Below are 19255 nucleotides of genomic sequence, written 5' to 3'. Positions count from 1 at the left end.
TTAATGCCATGGTAGTTGTTGAAGATGGGAAGGATACTTGAAATGTTATGGAGCACAGATTTCCTGGAGAACCCGTTAACAATCAGTGGCTTCTGCTGTTCACAAAGTGCCTCCTAGACCCAGGAAGGGAAGACACGTAGCGATCTCCAAGGGATGCCCAGGTCACAGATGCTGAACAGAAATGGGCACCTTTCCCCAGAACCTACAGAAAGTGAAAACCTTTCCATGAAGATGGTGGCCCTGAAGTGGGACTTGTAGCCTCCTAACAAGTGAGATAATACACTTCTGTTAAAGCCATCCATTTTGGGTATTTGTTATAGAAGCACTAGACAGAGACAAGCCAAAAGTTATTAGAACAGAAACAACCAAAAGTTACTAAGATGAATCAGAAACCACTCCTGGACAAAAATTATCCATAGTTACCAAAACATAGTTGTACAACATTGCCATGAGATGGTTATTTCAGCTAAATCTAAGGGATATGTATTTCAATACTGGAAATCAAGGTGAGATTTTTTTTCCTTTTTTCCCTTTTTAATTGTTAAGCACCTTTAAAATAACCTGCCTGTTAGTGGTAGGTCCAGCATCTAAAAAACGACAACAGATTTGTCACTGTTTATTTCTCTGATCTCTCACAGTACAGTGAACCCTCGTTTATCGCGGTTAATCGGTTCTAGACCCTACCGTGATAAATGAAATTCCGCGAAGAGGGATTCCTTATTTGTAAATCAAATATTTTCATAGTTAGAGCATAGAGGACATGAAAAAACACCCTTTAGTCACCATTACACTCATATTACCCAATTTATTAAACGAAAAAGGGAAAATACAGTAAAACATTTTGGACGTTACAATTATCATTTATTATTTATTATATTATTTATGGCATCTAGTTTACAGTATGCAGAAGAGGATTCTGGTTGAGGTTTGTCTGCTGTAAAACGCTGATAGAGCTGCCTTGCCTTCTCCCGGATGACTATTGAATCCAACGGAATGTTTTTCTTGCGCCTGTCATTGATCCAAATGGCTAGGACAGACTCCGTTTTTACTATGAACTTATTACGACTTGTCACGATGCGCTTTGCTTCCTTGTTGAAAGTGAAAGTAGCCGTAGCACGGGTGTTTTTTTCCTCTTTACGGATGGAGCGACGGAAGACTCATTCAAGTCGAAATGGCGTGCAACCTCCACGATTTTCTTGCCATCTTTGATCATATCCAAAAGTTTTACCTTTTCCTGCATGGTGAGCATCTTCCTCTGGCGCTTATTTTTATTGTCAGAAGGCTTAGAAGAAGCTCGTTTAGGAGCCATCATAGGGCTTAGATAAAATTTCTTTAAAATCGCAAACAATTACAGTACACTGTACAAAAGCAAAAATGCATCTGATACGTAGCTCCGATACGTAGCGATGCAGACAGAAGCGTGTACAGTATAAGCCAATCAGTGGCAGTAATGACAGAGCATGCGCTGTTAACGCAAAAACCGCGATAGAGTGAAGCCGCGGAAGTCGAAGCGCGAAGTGGCGAGGGTTCACTGAATACGTATATACTAAAAGCTAGTGTGACTTTGTTCATGCCCTTTGAGATTAATGTTTAAGTGGCAGACTAGTGTTTCTGTAAGTTGGTACTATGAATAAAGGAATGCTTCCCAGATTTTTTCAATTTATAAATTCATTTAACTATTATGAACAGATACAGGCAAAGTCACCTTTAGAAAATAATTTAAAGTCAGTCAATATTGCTAACTAGGATGAGTTATTCAAGATTATTAAGGGATTTTCATTTGGAAACTGTTAAAGCAGTCCTTCAAAGGGATTTAGACCTGACTGGTAAAATCAAAGTCATGAAACCTAAGTCAAATCCAATGCAATTAATACATTTCCTTTTCCCCTCCATGTATCAACTAGACAAAGTTTAGGTCACAGACAGGGGAATGTGTCACTGAAAAGTGGACCGCTGGGAAAGTCACTTCTGAGAGTCAGAAAGTCACTGGAGCCAGTGTGGCTTTTCCTGGGAAATTCATCATTAAAGAGAGCAGTGTTTCTGTCAGAATCAATGTGGAGGTGGGCAGGGTTTCGTAGTGCTTAGCAAAGGAAAAATTTCTGATCCAGTGCCATCATTCTGAATGTGGCAAGTGGGAGACTGTGCCATTGGGTGCTACATTCCATATGTTGAAGAAAGGGGGAAAATTAAGCTTCAGATTCTCAAAATCTTCATACCAGATGACAGCCCTATTTGAATTCACCAAATCAAATGCTAGCCCGTAAGGCTTTCTGTTCTTTCAGACTGGATAAGTCTCTAGAATATCACTAGAGTTAGGAGAAGCAATGAAGTGGGTGCTCTTGTTCTTGACAATGAGCCGTAAGACACAGGGAAGAGCAATAATGTTCAGACATTGACTTTGTGTCTCTGTGTGGGGTGCTAAATTGTTGTTCACCTTGACCAGTAGAAAGTCTCTTGGAAATTTATAACCCTCCTCACCGCACATGTTTTCGTTGACCTCTTTGATCAGTAACCTCAGACATGCAAAATAGTTGTTAGAAGCAGTCTGTTGTCTTTCTTTACTGAATATTGTATTCTTGACATTGTCTGTTTTTTACTGAAAACAAGGAAGTAGACTGTCTTATTTTCTCTACCGGAGGTATCATGGAAGTAGACTATTTTGTAGGTGTTTCCTTCTTTTTTTCTGGAACTTCTTGAACCTTTGCCTCTTACTCTTTCCTGTCTTTCTTTCCAAAAACCCTGGAGGGGCCCTGGGGGCCTATTGGTGACACATTGGGCTGCTAACTGCAAGGTCAGCAGTTTGAAACCACTGGCTGCTCCTCAGGAGAAAGATGAGGCTTTCTACTTCTGTAAAGAGTTCATGTCGGAAACCTGCAGAGGCATTTCTGTCTTACAGGGTTACGGTGGGTTGAAACTCCAGGGCAAGTGAGTTTGGCTTTCGGGTTTTTGATTTTTGCTGTTGCTAATAATGTTTTGTGTTCTACTTTATGTGCAACTTGTTTTCTTTTTAACTTGTGTTCTATTGAGTTAATTCTTGTTGTCATTTTCCATTTCCAAAATCTGTTGAATTCTCTAGATTTTCCTTTTTAAAAATAACATTTTATTACTTGATGCTTACCAAGTCTTTCTTCGGATACTAATGCTTTTGGAAAACTAATCTATGTCTGTTGTCTAGTTTCGTGTGTGTGTGTGTGTGTGTGTGTGTGTGTGTGTGTGGCGGGACCGGGGGTGTAGTGTGAGGAAGGTGGAGACAAGGAAACGGGAGCAGGACAGCACAGCAATATGACTGTGGTTGTTAACGGCCCTCGAGTCATTCTGACTCATAGAGACCTTACAAGCAACAGAAGGGAACACCGCCTGGTCCTGCTGTGTGCTCACCATTGTGGCAGCCAGGGTGTCAGTCCATCTCTTTCAGAGCCTTCCGCTACCGAGAACGATGCCCTTCTCCAGGGAATGGTCTGTCCTGACCACATGCCCAAAGTACGTAAGACAAAGTCTTGCTGCGTTTGCTTCGAAGGAGCATTCTGGGTGTTCTTTTTCCAGATCGATCGATCTGCTCCTTTGGCAGTTCATAGTCCCTTTCAGTGTCTTACCCCACAACACAATTCAGATGCTTTGCTCTTCGTATTCAGTGCCCGACTTTCACATGCTTATGAGGCACTTGAACATACACAGGGCTTGGGCCAGCACACCTAAGTCCTCAAAAATAACATCCCTTGCTTTTCAACGCTGTGAAGAAGGCTTGTGCGGCAGTTACCCAGTGTAATGCATTGCTTGAGCCCTCGACTGCTGCTTCTGTGGCATTGAACGTGAATCTGAGCAAGATGAAAACCTTGGCCACGTCAGGCTTTTCTCCATTTATCATGATGTCACCTCTTGGTGCAGTTGTGAGGACGTTGGCCTCTTGCTTCCTTACTAACGCTTTGATTTCCCTTTTTTCTCTCCCTGTTTCCCCTGTGGTAGGTACCTACTGACTGCCATTCCTGGGAATTGCAACTGTGTCTAGCTTGAAATCTGAAATCTAAAACTGGTTCTATACCCACCGTCCCTCCCCCCTAATGGCTCCTTTTTATTAACAGACTTTTATTGTATCTTACTGACATTGTAAAAGGTCTTCTCATATTACAGAGTCATAGATACCCATCTTTTCAATATATAGGTTTTCATTTCATTTTAACATTGCTCACATGTTAACCCAAAGGTTGGTGATTTGAACCTCTCAGTGGGAGAAAGATGCTTGCTTTCGTCAAGGTCCCAGTTTCAGAAACCTTTTGGACAGATCTGCTTGTCCTTTGAGACCCTTAGGCATCAGAATCAACCCAGCAGCAATGGATTTGATTTTGAGGGAGTAGAGCCATCCAGTCACAGAAAGCTGCAAAGAGAGAATCCAGGTTGCCTATCTATCCTTCACCATCATCCTCCACTGATTACATCTGTGTAACTGTCACGCGATCGAAACCAGCCCTCTGGCATTAGCATGGTGTGTGTGTTCAGTTCCGCCATTTTCCATGTGTCACAGCTATTCCCCTGTGCTGCCTCTACCCCCGCACCCCTGCTCCTGGCAGCAGTCCTGACCCTTGACAACCACTGGCGCGTTCCTGTGTTTGTAGCTTTGTCACTGTGCAATGTCCTGAAAATGCGCTCACACCTGTGTGGTCATTTGAGGTTGGCTTTGTTTTCACGCAGCATAATCGCCCTGAAGTTCATCTGGATTGTTTCGCCAATCAGTAGTTCCTTCCATATATGTCTTAAAAGTAAAAATAAGTGCCCCGTTAATCTCCTTCATCACAATTCTCTATCTGCCTCAAATTATCCAACTTTAAGTTCAAAAGAGCCTTGGAATGTTTGCGGGTTGTGAAGATGAGGGGGGGAGGTGGTTAAAAGTTTGTGGGGGGAAATCCATTATTTTTTCATTTTTCCTCATCATTTTTTTTTACATCGCATAACCACCATTAAAGAGTCCTGGATGTACAGTGGGTAATGTTGGACTGATGGAGGTCAGACCTACCAGCACCTCCACAGGAGGAAGAGGAGGCTTTCTGCTTCCGTAAGGATTGACAGCCTCAGAAACCCACCAGGGCAGTGCCGCTCCGTCCTCTAGGGTCGCCCTGAGTGACATCAGCTGGCTGGCAGCGGTTGGGTTGGGTTGACCCCCCCTGTGTACCACATTACAGCTGTCAGATTCAGAAGTTGTAACATCGACGAGATTACTTATTTAATATTAGTCCATATTCTAACGCTATCAGCTCTCCTCTTGAGCTGGGGGAAGATGGGGTAACTAGTACCTCTCCCTGTGCAGAATTTAGTTCAGTGCTAGCCGTCTGTTAGGCTTTCCCTTTATCCTTTTTGTTAATCCAGAAGAGTTGTCCAGCTTTTGTCCTTCTTGGCACTGATGCTTTTGAAGAACACAAACCAGTTGTTTTAGAGCATGGTTGTTGTGGTCCTTTCCGGTGGTTGGCTTGGATTCCGCCTCCCCAGGAATGAGGCGTTCTGCCCTTCTCCGGGAATGACTTCTTTCTAAAGGCACGTGATGCCCTATCATGACGATCCCTCAGTCAAGGTGGGAGTCGATTTCTCCACGACAGAGTTAGCGAGGACAGCGCATTCCATGGCAGCCACCTTGTGGCCATGCAAGTAGCCTTCCCTGATCAAATGCAGACCCTTAGATTTAGGAGTTACTCGTTAGTTTTGCCTATATCAGTCTTTATTTCGATGGTTTGAAGTGGGTTTGAGGGTCAACCTTTGCAATTACTGTGTCCTGAAGATTTAGCTTGGTTTTAAGACTGAAAAACAAAAATTTTAAGATTTTATTTCTGCATCCTATGTGCATAAAAGAATTCCTAGTGTATTGTAACCGTTGTAACTTAAATTGTTTTTTAAACCTGGGTTTTTGTTGTGTTTTTAATCCTCTGCTGCCCTCTGCAGGAATATGGATGTAAATCTCTGGAGCAAGGTAAGTTCTAACTGCAAGTCACAAAGTGACGTGTAAACAGCTATTACGAACTAAATTATCATAGCTTGGCACATTTATGATGAATTACTGAAAGTTACTGAAGGTGAAACCTGGAAACTGGAAGTTTCATATTGTCCTACTGGAACACAGAGCTTACTTTTGAATTAATCTTTGATTTTTGCCTAAAAGTCTTCAAGTCCAAAAGACTACTGGTAACATCACTTCAGTGACATTTGACATACATGTTCAATAAATACTTCTCATAGCTGTGTATGCATATGGAGCTGTACATCGCAGTGCATGCGCAGACTGAGCTGCCGCCTTCCACAAAGATTCACTGCCTTTATGCAAGACGGCAGCCATCTTTTGCGAGTTGTAAAAGCTGTATCTTATTACAGTCCACATCCACTGAGATGCTAATTTATGTATTTCTTTTGAAATTGATTTTCAGTATTGCCTATTTTACCATTGTTACTATTGTAGTCCCTTCCGATATCTCATTAGGCTATAATATTTTTCTTTTGAACTTTCCATTGGTTTATTCATTACATGGGTTTCATTGAAAATTTGATATTGAATGTGGGCATCTTATATCTAATACATGGCATGTATTTTCTACGTGTGTCTGTGTTACAAAACATCATAGGCTTAAATTGTTCTTCTTTCCACCTCAATTACACATTGAATTTCCCTTAAATGCAGCATAATTTGGTGAAGTGAGGAAGGATTTTGGCCAATTTTGCCTAATTTTTTCATATTAGTAATAAATAGAAGTAACTGTAATTGGAAGCTGTCGGCTTTATACTATGTGCCAGACACTATTTTAAGAGCTTATTATCTCAGTCATAGTATAAGCATAGTCTGTACATCTTTTAGTGTTTTGGTGAATTTAATTGATAAGAATCCATGACAACAAGCATGTTAGAATTTACTTTCTTCTTAATTGGTGCCATTAAACCTCATTCACTGACTATAGAGTAAGTTACATAATGGTCCATGATATTTTATTATTTCTATATCAACCTCATTTAAAAGGAAACAACCGGTACAATTTAAACAAAACTGAAAAACAGTATGATAAGAAAGAATTTTGGTTGTTAATTCCTCTAAACTAGTCCTGACCTTTTACTGTTCATGTAAAGTGACATAAACAAGTTGGATTAGATCTTAAGTGACCGTCCATAAATCATTTCCATTTCCTTCAACGTGGGTTTGGTTTGTTTTTAAAAGGCAAACCTATTATTTAAAAAAAAAACTATTTTCTTGGTGTGGGTAAGGGATAGTGTTGAATTACTGTGCTATAGAATAGTAGTTTACCGGGGGAAGGCGTTATTATTTCTAGAATTCAATTTCAGATTGTATTTGTTCTTATTTGCTTCTCCCTCGCTGCCGTGGACACATTTCCCGTCTCACCAGATAACAGAGCTGTTGTACAAGGATGGACGTTACTGCCAGGAGCCGCTAGGAGCAAGGGGTAGTGTTTCAATTTTGATGATTGTAGCTTATCCACAAATCCATTCTTCTGTGTAATGATGGGCTAGGAGGGTTACAGCAGTAAGCACTTGCTTTTTGAAGTGAAATCTGAAAACGTTTTATTATAAATCTGTATATTGATAACCACAGCATGTTGAGTTAGTTTTTATTACAATTATTATTTTTTAAAGACTGAGTTTAGACTCTCTTTTCAGCTGTTGAGGAAATGCTTAAAGCATCTATGGAAATTGGACTGGAAATCAGTAACTAATTATCAGTATTTATTTGATTTTTAGGTTTTGCAGAATTAACTTTAAACATGGAGTGGTGGAGAAGTCTTGGGGCTTCTTTCCCATTTAAATATACATTATGATTAAAAAGAAGTTATTTTGACATTTAATGGTTTTCCTTTTTCGTATAATGATGCCTGGAATACATGGCTTTTTACAAGAAGGTACCCTTTTTGAGAGTTCAAATTTTCTATCCAAAGTGCTAACTCCTGGCTCTCCACGCTTTATGCTTGAATGTGTAGGAAAATTACTGTTGTTACAAAACATCTTAGTTAATCTCAATTTTTCATTGGCTATTAGGCAGCTCTCCAGAGGATTACTGTATCTGCTTTTAAAAATTACTTAACTTCCTATGCTCACCATTTAGCAGTCTTTTCTAATTTAAGGTGCTTCCCTAAATATTGTGTGTGCACACACACACACACACGCACACACAATTAGTGTGGAAATGTGTACCACACATTATTTGTCCTCGTCACTTGTGATAGGACACGAAAGGGGTAAGGCCTTGGGCAGGACCATTCTGTCACAGAGCGGTGGAAAAAATAGATTGAAGTAAGATTCAGTACTGAAAAGCTGTCACTCGGCCTGAAAATAATTAATATTCCTTTCACTCACCAGTGAGATATGTACTCCCAAACCACATAATCTCTATGCCTCGGTGATCATTGTTGCCACTTCAGAGCCTCTCATCAGGGTGACACCTCACACCAAAACGATTTCTGATAAATTAATCCTGATAGCATGACAGTCTCAGTAATTGTAGTGGAATGCTTTCTCTTGATGTTTTTTTCCACAGAAGCTGTTGGCTATTTCCTTTATAACTTGATTGACAGCATGAGTGACTCAGAGGTACAGGCCAAGGAGGAGCATTTGAGACAATACTTCCATCAGCTGAAGGAGATGGTACCATTTCATTTTTTGTTACATAATGCCTGTCCTGCATGACATGTATCTATTAGATTTGAAATTGCTGCTTTTAAGTACAACCAGACCACTTCTCAATGACATGCCAGAGCCGGAGACTTGGATTATGTCTGAGATCATCTCTGTCTGACAAAATGCCAGCGTGGTTGTCGAACATTCACCCCCCTCTTTCCTACAGAATCTAAAAATCCCTGAAAATATCTACCGAGGCATTCGCAATCTAATGGACAGCTATCATGTTCCTGAATTGATTAAGGTGTGTGAAATCATAATCTCTGTTGAAATCCTAAATTTAAGTTATATATAAAGACGTGTCAAAATGTCATTGAATTATGATGTTCTGCACCCCCCCCCTTAAAAAAGAAAAGCTATTCAAATGACAACCATTAACAACAAAATTTTTCATTGATTGTTGGTAAATACTGTTTATATATGGGACAATGCATTTTAAAACATTAATTCCAGTGGCTGATACAGCATGAGTGAAAATTTCTGGAAAATGTAAATAAAAAATATCAGTGAAGAGATTAGACTTTCAGAAATGGTTTTTATCTTTGCTATTGTATTTTCCCAAAAGTTTTCTAATTCTGAACTAGTTTAAATTCCCATTTCAGGATGTTAACTTATTGGTTGACAGAGAGAAGACAGACTCTTCAAAAGTAAGTAGGTTTCTGAATAGATTTTACATGCAATGAGAGCCAGATTTAATGAGAATTCTAGGCTGCATCCATCCAAAACCGTTGGGTCCAAATATTTTTATTGTGTTAACATTCTTCTGAGAAGTTCGTAAAAGTTACTCCCCTTCTCAGAAAAAACAATGTAGCTAAGAAATTTGCATCTAATCTCAGGAGATTATAAACCCTTGGAGTCCATCTCCAGATTAGTATCCCTGCCAGCATTTCTGACACTTGGAGAACGTAGCTAGAAAGATTGTATTAATAGGAAGAGGGATAAAGGAACCCTTTTCTGGTTTTAGCACGTTTCTTCTTTCCATTCCCGTAGACTTCGCGGTTTACGGCATCAGATTTAGAGGCCACACTTGAAAGACTGAAAGCTGAAAACCAGCCTGTCAGAGATGTCCTAAAGCAACTCATCTTAACACTGAGTTCAGAAGAGGTAATGCTTGTTTGAATATTTTAAATCTGCCGGTAAAATGAAAAATAAGAAGAACAGTCTTTACAGATAACATCGAGCAAAGTCAAATAGAAGATTCATCATTTTTACAATTGATGATTGTAAGTCATGCCTCGGAAGAATGCAATTAAATGAAAGGTTAACTAATTTCAGCTACACCTTGAATGGCATGTTTTCGGGTTGCTGTAGTTTGTTTACAATGATCTGCAAAGTGAATGATAGTAACAGCCGTGATAGGTTTATCATACATGCCAAATGTCCTTTCAAGCCATGGCTCCGGTCTCTTCTATCTAGATTGTCAAGCAACTGATACATGCAGTAGTCATTTGCAAGTCAAATATGACTAGGTTGTTAGTGCAGGGATTGAAATTCCATTTTCCTGCTGGAAAAAAGCTCTTTCTGAGATAAGGGTCTCTTGCCTTCTTCCAGCAGGCGTCCAGCTGACTTTGTGTTCATCGCAGTGTTTGTCTGCAATTTGTGGGGTACCAGGAGGCCCCCCACCCCCCAGTTTCTAGTTCAAGATGATCTTGTCTTACGCCTGTGGTTTTATAGAGAAAATATCCCAACTGACTTGAGATTATAACATGGTACCTTACGTTCTGAAATATTTCTTCACATTACCTGGCTATTACACTAGGCTGCAAGCAGCCGTGCAGTGATTTATGTATCTGCATATGGAAATGAGATTTTGAGTCGGGGCTGAGGTAGCAGATATTTAATCTAGACGTCATTAAGGAAAAAAATACAGTACCCAACACTAAAACTCCATTCGACATAAATAACAGCATTACAGATAGCAAAATTTTAAAATTCTGTGCTTGTAGCTGCTTTGCCTGCTTTTCAAAAGTGAAATTAAAAATACTAAGCAAGAATCTGTTGAGCAAATGAAATCACTTATTTTTGAAGCAACACTAACTTTCTCTAAACAGAAGGGAACATTACAACTAGAAGTTTAATATTTCCACCTCGATCTTAAGACCTTCCTTTTGCCCCCTTTATTCCTTTTCAGAATATGCAAAAAGCCCTGGAAGTCAAAGCCAAATATGAGTCGGACATGGTTATTGGAGGCTACGCAGCCTTAATAGGTGTGTGCTGTCGACATGATAGTGTAGAGGACGCATTGACCCTGAAACAAGAATTGTGAGTACCCTGGTGCTGAAACAAGCCTTCAGGATTGATGCTGAGCACGCGGTGCTCGATGGACCAAGTAGACTGTTCCTTTCTGAACCTAATGTGATTTTTAAAAACCCTGTAAGCGCGGCATGCTTGAAATCTCATAATGTGAAGGCCCCTGATCAATTATGGGTGTTTGCAGTAAGATGTCTTTGTTTCAGCATGATACAAGTTGTCAGTGTTTGGAGCCACATGCATCACAACAGTGAAGGTGTGAGTGTTTTGTAAAGTTGTTAGATTTTTTTTTTTCCTTTCTACGTTGCAGGGTCAACAGAAGCTTGTCATGACGCTGGTACTTAGGCTTTGGGGAGGAGGAAAACGCATGCAGGCACACACATGCACCCCACCCCGCCCTATCCCCTTGGGGCACTACTTAACAATGTCAGCAGCAGTTCTCCATTAGCACTGCTTACAGGTGGATGATGAAATATATGTGTTGTGTTTGTGAGTTGTACTTTTGTCCCTTTGAACCTATGAGTTGGTGTGTGACTTAAAAAATAATCTCAATGCCAGTGTAGGCACCAGTGTTCACTGTGACCTTCTGATGAATTAGTGAAAAATGACAAGGTGGGTATTGCCGTTCTTTTTGGAGGTAAAATTGACTTTTAATAGAATACCTTCTGACTTTCATTTTTAGTGACCGCTTAGATCCATCTGCTGTCCTTGACACCAGAAAGTACGTAAACCTTGTGAAGGTATTGGGAAAACATGGCAAGCTCCAAGGTAAGGCTCAGGGTGGAAAGGAAATCTGCGATGCCAGGATCTTGCCACTGGAATAACATGTGAATTGATATTAATGGTATATCATGTCCTGCAAAGTGCTCGAACACTTTGCATACACATTTGCATGTGAATCCAACCAGAGCTGCATGGACAGTGTAGGCCATTAGTTTTAATGGATAGGCAAGCTTGTCATTTACATTTACACAGTTCAGTGCTTTTTGCATTTCTGCAGCTAGTTTTTATTAGCATTACTGTTTGGACTGAGTTTGAAGATCATGACTTATGGCACAACTTGCTTATGTGCCTGGACTAATGGCTTTGTTTAGCTTTAAGAAGGTCTGAAGGCTGAACATAAAGCCTGTAAACAAAGCCTTCTCTCCCTAAGAACCTGAGTGTTGCGGTAGTCCTTGGATTTCAAAAGTTTTTACTTAGAAATTTCACTGGCGTACAGCTGATTATATGGCTGATTTTGCATAGTCTGGTATTGTTATGACAGTGCTAAGCCTCATAATGAATTGTACTCAATGATAAATTTTACTATTTGCTGTTTCTTAACTTTTTGATTAAGCTGTTTTGAAATTTTGTCTTTAGCCTTCTCCTTGATTTCTAGATAAGCCAGTTTTAATTGTATTAAAGTGCAAAATGCATGGAGAAATATTTTAGTTAAATATTGAGTTGCACCAGCTCCCACATCACTCACCCACAAAGCCTTTCTAACAGGACACTATTTACAAAGATTAGTTTGTTTATTTAAAAGCCACTTTTTTGTAAAGTGGTCAAAGCATTCTGTATATGCAATAATTAAGAACAGCATTATAAAAATGCACTTATTCCATATCCTAAAATGTTTGTTTCTTCCTTCCTAATGAAGCTTAACGAATGTACCGTATTAACATGCAGTCTTTGGGAAGCTTTCATTGGCTCTGCTTGGCTAATTAGTATCGACATAGCAAACAGGCCCTATCGGTATCAGACCATTAGTCTGGCTGTATATTCAGTGTAAACACATCTTTATTATCTGGCCTCCTGACAAGCCATCTGCTGTAGAAACAATGGTGTGATTTAGCAGATGTTAGCACTGAGCGATAAAAGCATCCATTTAGGAGGATCTTACAGCTATAGGGCAGCTTGTACAGGGTTATGTGGTGCCGAGTGGGCACACAGTCCCTATCTATAATTTGTAGTCAGAGTTGCAGGGAAATGATAAAACCATGCTATTGTGGATTTATAATTGTAGTCTCGTTTAGAAATGCAAGTAGTAATTAACTTGAAATCGGCATTATACACTAGAATTTACATTCCTGCTGGGCTTGAAATGCTGTTTTAATAGCAGTTTGTTTTCCCTACATGAAATTACCTAAGGGTCTTTTGGGTTACTTCATTGTAGATGCTATGAACATTCTAAAGGAGATGAAAGAGAAGGATGTTCTTATCAAGGATGCAACAGTCCTGTCCTTTTTCCACGTCCTCAATGGTGCTGCCTTAAGAGGTGAAGTTGAAACAGTTCAACAGTTGCACGAAGCCATCGTGACTCTGGGGTTAGCGAGCCCGTCCACCAGCATCAGTTCCCCATTGGTCACCCTGTATCTGGAAAAGTAAGTTCATTGAATTTTGAAGTTTAAATATTGGCTTTAGAAGGAGGAGTCTAATCATCTGTCGATTATACTTTGTAAATAAACTGTGATGATGTGGAGGAGGCCTTTAGAAGTGATTGGCCGCCGATAGATAGATAGATAGATAGATAGATAGATAGATAGATAGATAGATAGATAGATAGATAGATAGATAGATAGATAGATAAAAGCAGTGATTGGCCGCAAACTAAGTGGATTTATGTGGACTCTGACCTTTACAATCACTGGTGACCCAGTGGTCCTGCAGAGTGAAGTATCATGATTTATTTGAAGGGCTTGTGAGGATGCTACATGACACGGAGTCTGGTTTTCCCCAACTCTTGGTCTTGTAAGTGCTGATGGCTATTGAGAACAAGCCAGAAGGCCTTCTTGGGCTTTGGGATATAACCAACCGTACAGTCTGTTCCATCAGAGCGACCCCACGTGCAGCAGATGGAAGCCCTGCCTGGTCCCGCGCACTGTTCTTACGGCCGAGCCCACTGTGGCAGCCACTCTGGTCCAGGTTCTTCCTCTTTCGCTGCCCCTCCTGCTGGACTGTACCGAGCATCGGGACTGTTTTGTTAACAAAGCATATGCATCTCTTCAGTGCGTCTTTCTGTAAGTGGTATTTTAATGGCATTGATCAGGAAAAAGTTATTTTTAACTTGATTGAAGTTTTAGAGCATAGTTTTGCATTGTAGGAAAAATAAAGAATTACAATTGAGATGGAGTGAGATTTGCCAAACTTGAAAATTGTTCCATTCCAAATATTCAAGTTGGTATCCAATTGAAGGTATTATTTGCAAAATCAATCCACTTTATTGATATGAGTCCAATGTTCTTGTAAGATGATTAAGAGTGTTTTTTTCTTTTCCTTTTGAGTTTGTTTTTGTCTGCATGAATGTGTGTATGTTGGACTCCCTGTCGCCTACCATCCTTGTGAATGGGATTGTCGATGACAGTATAGATAAATGTTTCCATACTAGTGCCAAGAGAAAAATAATGTATGTCCTGACAGTTTGTCTTATACTTTCCAGAGTTCGAACAGTTCTTCTATATTTGGGGGGAGCATGGTTAATCGAATACAGCTTAGTATTGAATGTGATTTTGTCTTGAATAAGAAATGTAGCATAAGCAATTTTTGTTTTCTAGCTTGGTGTTAGGAAATGTGTCTACAGGTGCACACACACGTACCCCAGGCTGTGGGTCAGTTCCTCTGCCGTTCAGTCATCAAACAGCAAGTCAGATGACTGGCTAGATCTTACCTTCCACAATGTCGGTAGTACATTCTTTTAAAGAAATAGTGATTCAAACAATTACTGTGTTATTGAATTCTCATTTTCACAGCCAACTTTATATAGAAATCCTATAATTAATATGCTTCCTACTGGAAATTTTTTGATTGTTTAAAAAGACCCATCTCTGCAAATTGCATGTGGAGCTCTGTATAGGGATTTGAAAGAAATGGGCCCAATGCCCAGAAGAATTAGGCCCTCCTCCACCACTGGGCAAAAATAAAATAATTCACATTGAAAACCAGGCCTTGGTACAAGATATCTTACCAATAGAAATACTTTGAAGACAGAGAAGACATAAAAGTTTTCCTAAAGGGGTCTACAGATGGGGCTCATGAACCAAGTCGAACTTACCCCAGTGAGAATGGGAACCGCTGGCACTGCGGCTCCTCTCCCAAGTGAGCTGGCTGCTCTGCCTCCCTCTGATAGGCAGCCATTCAGATAGGTGTGCGTCTCAGTCAAGGGAACGAAACAATTTATCTTCTCCTTCATGGTTTCTCACCACTTTTAGACATTATTTCTATTTGCCTGTGGGTTTTTGGTGGTGGTGGTGCTATGGTTTTCACTTCGGCCTTCGCTTTAAAGAAGCATTTCTCATGGCAGCCCCTCTCATTTTCATTTATTATGACATCAAAGGCTTGGTTGTCTTTTTAGGTTCATGAGGATAATAACAGGAGATAAAGTAAGCTTCATATTTATAAAATTGTAGACAGTAGTAGTGGTGCTTCTCAGGAAATGTTGGAAGGAAAATACAGGTTGAAACTTCTTTTCTAGTCTTTGTTTCACAAACAAATGAAGATTTCTAATGAATGCAGAATCATGGCAAGTACTATTGTTCCTTGGACTGACTATGCTGCCTGAAAAACGTGTTTGATTTGATCAAATGTCTAGTCTTCAGTCAGATCATCACATTGACCGGAGTAGTTATGAGCTCTCCTGAGAAATGAACCTTATTTATTCAGAGGCAAAATTATGAAAATATTTCAGGGCATTATACAAATTCTCCATCCTTTCATTCAAGGGCGAGCATCACTTTTAGATTAGCATTGTGAAAGGCTGAAAAAGGTATCATTGTACGTTGATGTGTTATCATTCTAAATAAATCTGTAGATTGAGTTACTTAGAACAATAATCTTGAAAATTCAATAGTTCTTAAATTTGAACCAACTTTCCTTCCCGTGAATGAAACACAAGAAAAATTACCACTGTCTGTTTGTATTATTTGGATAGAGTCAGAAATCTTTATGGGAATGAAAACGATGCATTTTGCTTTTATTCCTTTGTCAAGGGAAATCCAGAGCCTTAACAGGGCTGCAAAATTAGAAGGAACTGCTTATAAACAAATCTGTTTCTGTCTGTTTTGATAATACTTTTCTTTTTGAAAAGAAATATTCAAGAGTAGAACATAATTATTTCCATGTGTTTCATTTACATTAGATTGTTCTCTAAGCCATGTCTAGATGTTGTCCAAATGAATGTTATTTTAAATATTTTCATTTGTTCATCTTAAAGTTAATTTCTTTTATTGAAATCATGCCTGATTCAGGGAGATTGACATGGATCTTTAATATCAAGGAAGGGAGCAATGCTTTACAATAGGCTAAAGGAGCTTTGGATCAGTCGTTATGTTATAGTAAGGGAAGTGAAATTAGGAAAATCTGAGCCATTGGATTTAAAAGCACAAACATTTGTGTGATGCAGTTTCAGATTTACTTGTTTTATAGCTGATCCATTTTGGTTTCATTGTCTGAAAAATATCTGAAGCTATTTAACTGGATTATATTAGCGCAAATGATCAAAGCAGCTTTAATTTCTGCTTTTCATGAAGGAGTTTGCCGGGCTGATTTGTGTTATACTCTATATGCACATATGCATTTCATTTAAGTGCACCATGGGCTCTGTATATATCATCCTCTCTAACTCCTGCTAACTTAATCTTGGCTTCTTCAGAAAGATCACAGCTCTTGTAAGATGACCCTATCACAATGTAAGCTTTAAAATTCACTAGGGAATGTAAAAGTCTGGGAGATACCAGACTTTTAAAATGTTGGTTAGTCTATCTTGCGTGCGCGCGCGCACACACACACACACACAACACACACCCTTCAATTTTAGCATCTTCATTTGTACTAGATACTTTTATTATTGTGGGAATGCTTGCCTTTTTAGAGTGAAACTCCATGTACTGAGAGGAAATTAAGGAGGTCTGGCTCTTTTACTCCATTATTGCAATTAAGAATTTAGCATCATCAGTGCCAAAGGACAAAAGTGGTTCATTTGCCCGAGGGACAGGACAGTGATAAGATGATTTTTCGTCAAGGATCATTGGGTCGTAATTAAGTTACATTCATGGCTATTGCTTTTTGAAGGATGATTGGTAAATGACAGGCTTCATGTGCTTCGTACGGACAGTGTTCGGTAGGGCTTTTTTTCTTTCTCTGTCAGAAAATCCTGTTGAGCCTGATAATGTAAATGTGGCATTTTATTCTGAACAAAAGAGCAGGGAAATGAGCTATCTTGTCTAATCATTCAGTTGTTTAACACCGACTTCCAGTTTAGACTCAATTGGCTGGAAAGCACTTGACATGTGAAGTTAGTGCTGTTCGGAACGCATGTTTGAGTAAATTTTAAAGTAAGTGACAGCTAAATTGTACCTAGGGAAATTACAAAGCCTTCAACACAGTTAATTTTTTGGGGAGGATTAGTTGTAATTGCAACACCAGTCTTCTTGAAGATTCCTCATTTAAAGATGATGAACAGAAAAACATGTAGCCCTTTCAAGGGCTGGTTTGTGAAGACGATGGTTTCTCCTGTATTGATTTCGCCTGATACTAAAGATCTGCTTAAAATTGATAGAGTAGTTTTGTTTTTAGGGTGTTGTGGGGTGGTTGTTTTACGATTCCCCCTTCTGGTTTTAAACTTTTTGTTCTTCCCCAAACCCCCTTTTCCTCTAGTGATTTCAGATTTGAGAGCTATTCAGTCAGTAAGCCCTTTAGATAAATTGCCACTTCTCTAACACTGTGCATAATGCCGAAGCACTTTACTCCAATTAATTAATTTTTCTCATCTTTTTTGTTGTTGTTGTTGAAGTAGTCATCTTTGTTGTTGTCGTTTAAGTATACTCCCTGGATTCGGGAGTTACTTGCTGGAAGGACAGAGGCTGAGTTTAAAGCTGCTGGTAGGTGATAGATACTTGTCGCTGGTCACACGTGTTGTGACAGTCTGAGATCGTGAGGTGCACGTTGGTGGTTTTCACAGTGAGGAGGCATTTGAGTAGGAGTGCTTTGTTTCTGGTTACCGTTAGCTAGATGGTCTCATACCAAGGACATGTATTATATGAGTGTGCATCCACTAAGCATACATCGGAACCTGAGGGTTGTGTGTGTATAATTGACATTCTGACATACTTTAGTTTCATCTTAAGGACTACAATAAGGGGTAGCATTCGATTTTATGTGTAAGTGATGTTCCCTTAAAATAGGAATTGTGGCATCTTTTGAAGTGGGCCAAGTGATACAAAAGAATTCCATTTACAAATGTGAAAACGTAAGAATTACTTACTGTGTTCAGCCTGTTATACATAGGTATTGTTAAAACTTAGTTATAGGATCACATTGAACTTGTTTTCCTTCATTTCAAAGGCTAATAGAATTTAAATAGAGTAACCGTTCATTTACATCCTTCAGAATATCAATTTTTAAGATAAAGCCTTAATTTTTATTAGTATGTATGGTTTCAGTTGTGCAAGCCTCTCTGTATATTATTGAAATGTTTGGGGGGGGCGGGTGGGGGGTGTCATTCTTTGAGAATACCACAGTGATCCTGTAAGTATGTGGCAGTTCATTTTTGCTTCCTACTATGTGAAAGCACAGTGGATAAGTTTTTATTCAGGAAAGGACTCTAAGATGTGTGACTCATTTTGTGTACAAAGCTGTACTTGGTGTTTGGTGCATAAAGTCATCCATACAGACAGGGGTAAGTATGCAACCAAAGTTTGAAACCTAGGCTTAATTACACAATTTCTTCAAAGGATTATTGTTACTGTAGAGGAGGGTTTTTGTCCCGTTTTAGTGATTTAAAGTCTACAAAGACCACGGAAGATCACTTTAAAGCTGAGAAGCTAGAAGTACTGTTGGTTGGTAACAGGGGGCCTTATATTTTGGGCCTTAAAAGGTTCCCGCCTTTCTCCTTTTGAAAATTTGCTGCTCTTAATGCATCCTGCCTGAGAAAAGTAGCACTCTTCACTGCTCACGCCCCTTTCCTGGCTCGGAGTGGTTGTCTGTGCTGGTGCCAAACAGGTTTGAGTAGATGACTAACCGCGCAAATGCAGAGCAATTACCGTGTGTACTCGAGTATAAGCCGACCTGAATATCACCCGAGGCACCTAAGTTTACCACAAAAGCTGCATTAAAAATGTGCTGGAAGACTGGGCTTATACTTGAGTGTGTATGTACTGTAGTATTAAAAGAGGAAAGGAGCCCACAGGACTTTGAGTTCAGCCCTTGTGACAATTTCTTCTGTTCACCATGCCAAGAAAACAGTGTTACATTGCTGTTGTACGGTGTGTGGTGCTTATCAATTAGAACTGGAATCCAAGTCATGAAGATAGAACTATCCACATAGGCAATTGAGTCTTAGACAATATATCCTCAGCATTGCCACCTAAATCTTCAA

General features: G+C 39.5%; 1 protein-coding gene across 1 annotated transcript in view; it reads left to right on the top strand.

Moving 5' to 3' along the window:
- Positions 1 to 19255, top strand: part of LRPPRC (leucine rich pentatricopeptide repeat containing) — a 188743-nt gene that overhangs the window by 128727 nt on the left and 40761 nt on the right. Inside the window, 9 exon segments of the mRNA XM_045285679.1 lie at positions 5926 to 5953; positions 7370 to 7427; positions 8516 to 8622; positions 8822 to 8899; positions 9258 to 9302; positions 9646 to 9759; positions 10787 to 10917; positions 11588 to 11673; positions 13061 to 13268. Coding sequence (XP_045141614.1) covers positions 5926 to 5953; positions 7370 to 7427; positions 8516 to 8622; positions 8822 to 8899; positions 9258 to 9302; positions 9646 to 9759; positions 10787 to 10917; positions 11588 to 11673; positions 13061 to 13268 — 855 coding nt within the window.

The sequence above is a fragment of the Echinops telfairi genome, unplaced genomic scaffold, assembly GCF_000313985.2.
Source record: "Echinops telfairi isolate 266 unplaced genomic scaffold, ASM31398v2 ScPeMD7_7475;HRSCAF=8513, whole genome shotgun sequence".
Lineage (NCBI taxonomy): Eukaryota > Metazoa > Chordata > Mammalia > Afrosoricida > Tenrecidae > Echinops > Echinops telfairi.
The sequence above is the reverse complement of the archived record's forward strand: the minus strand, read 5'-3'. Positions and strand labels throughout refer to the sequence as shown.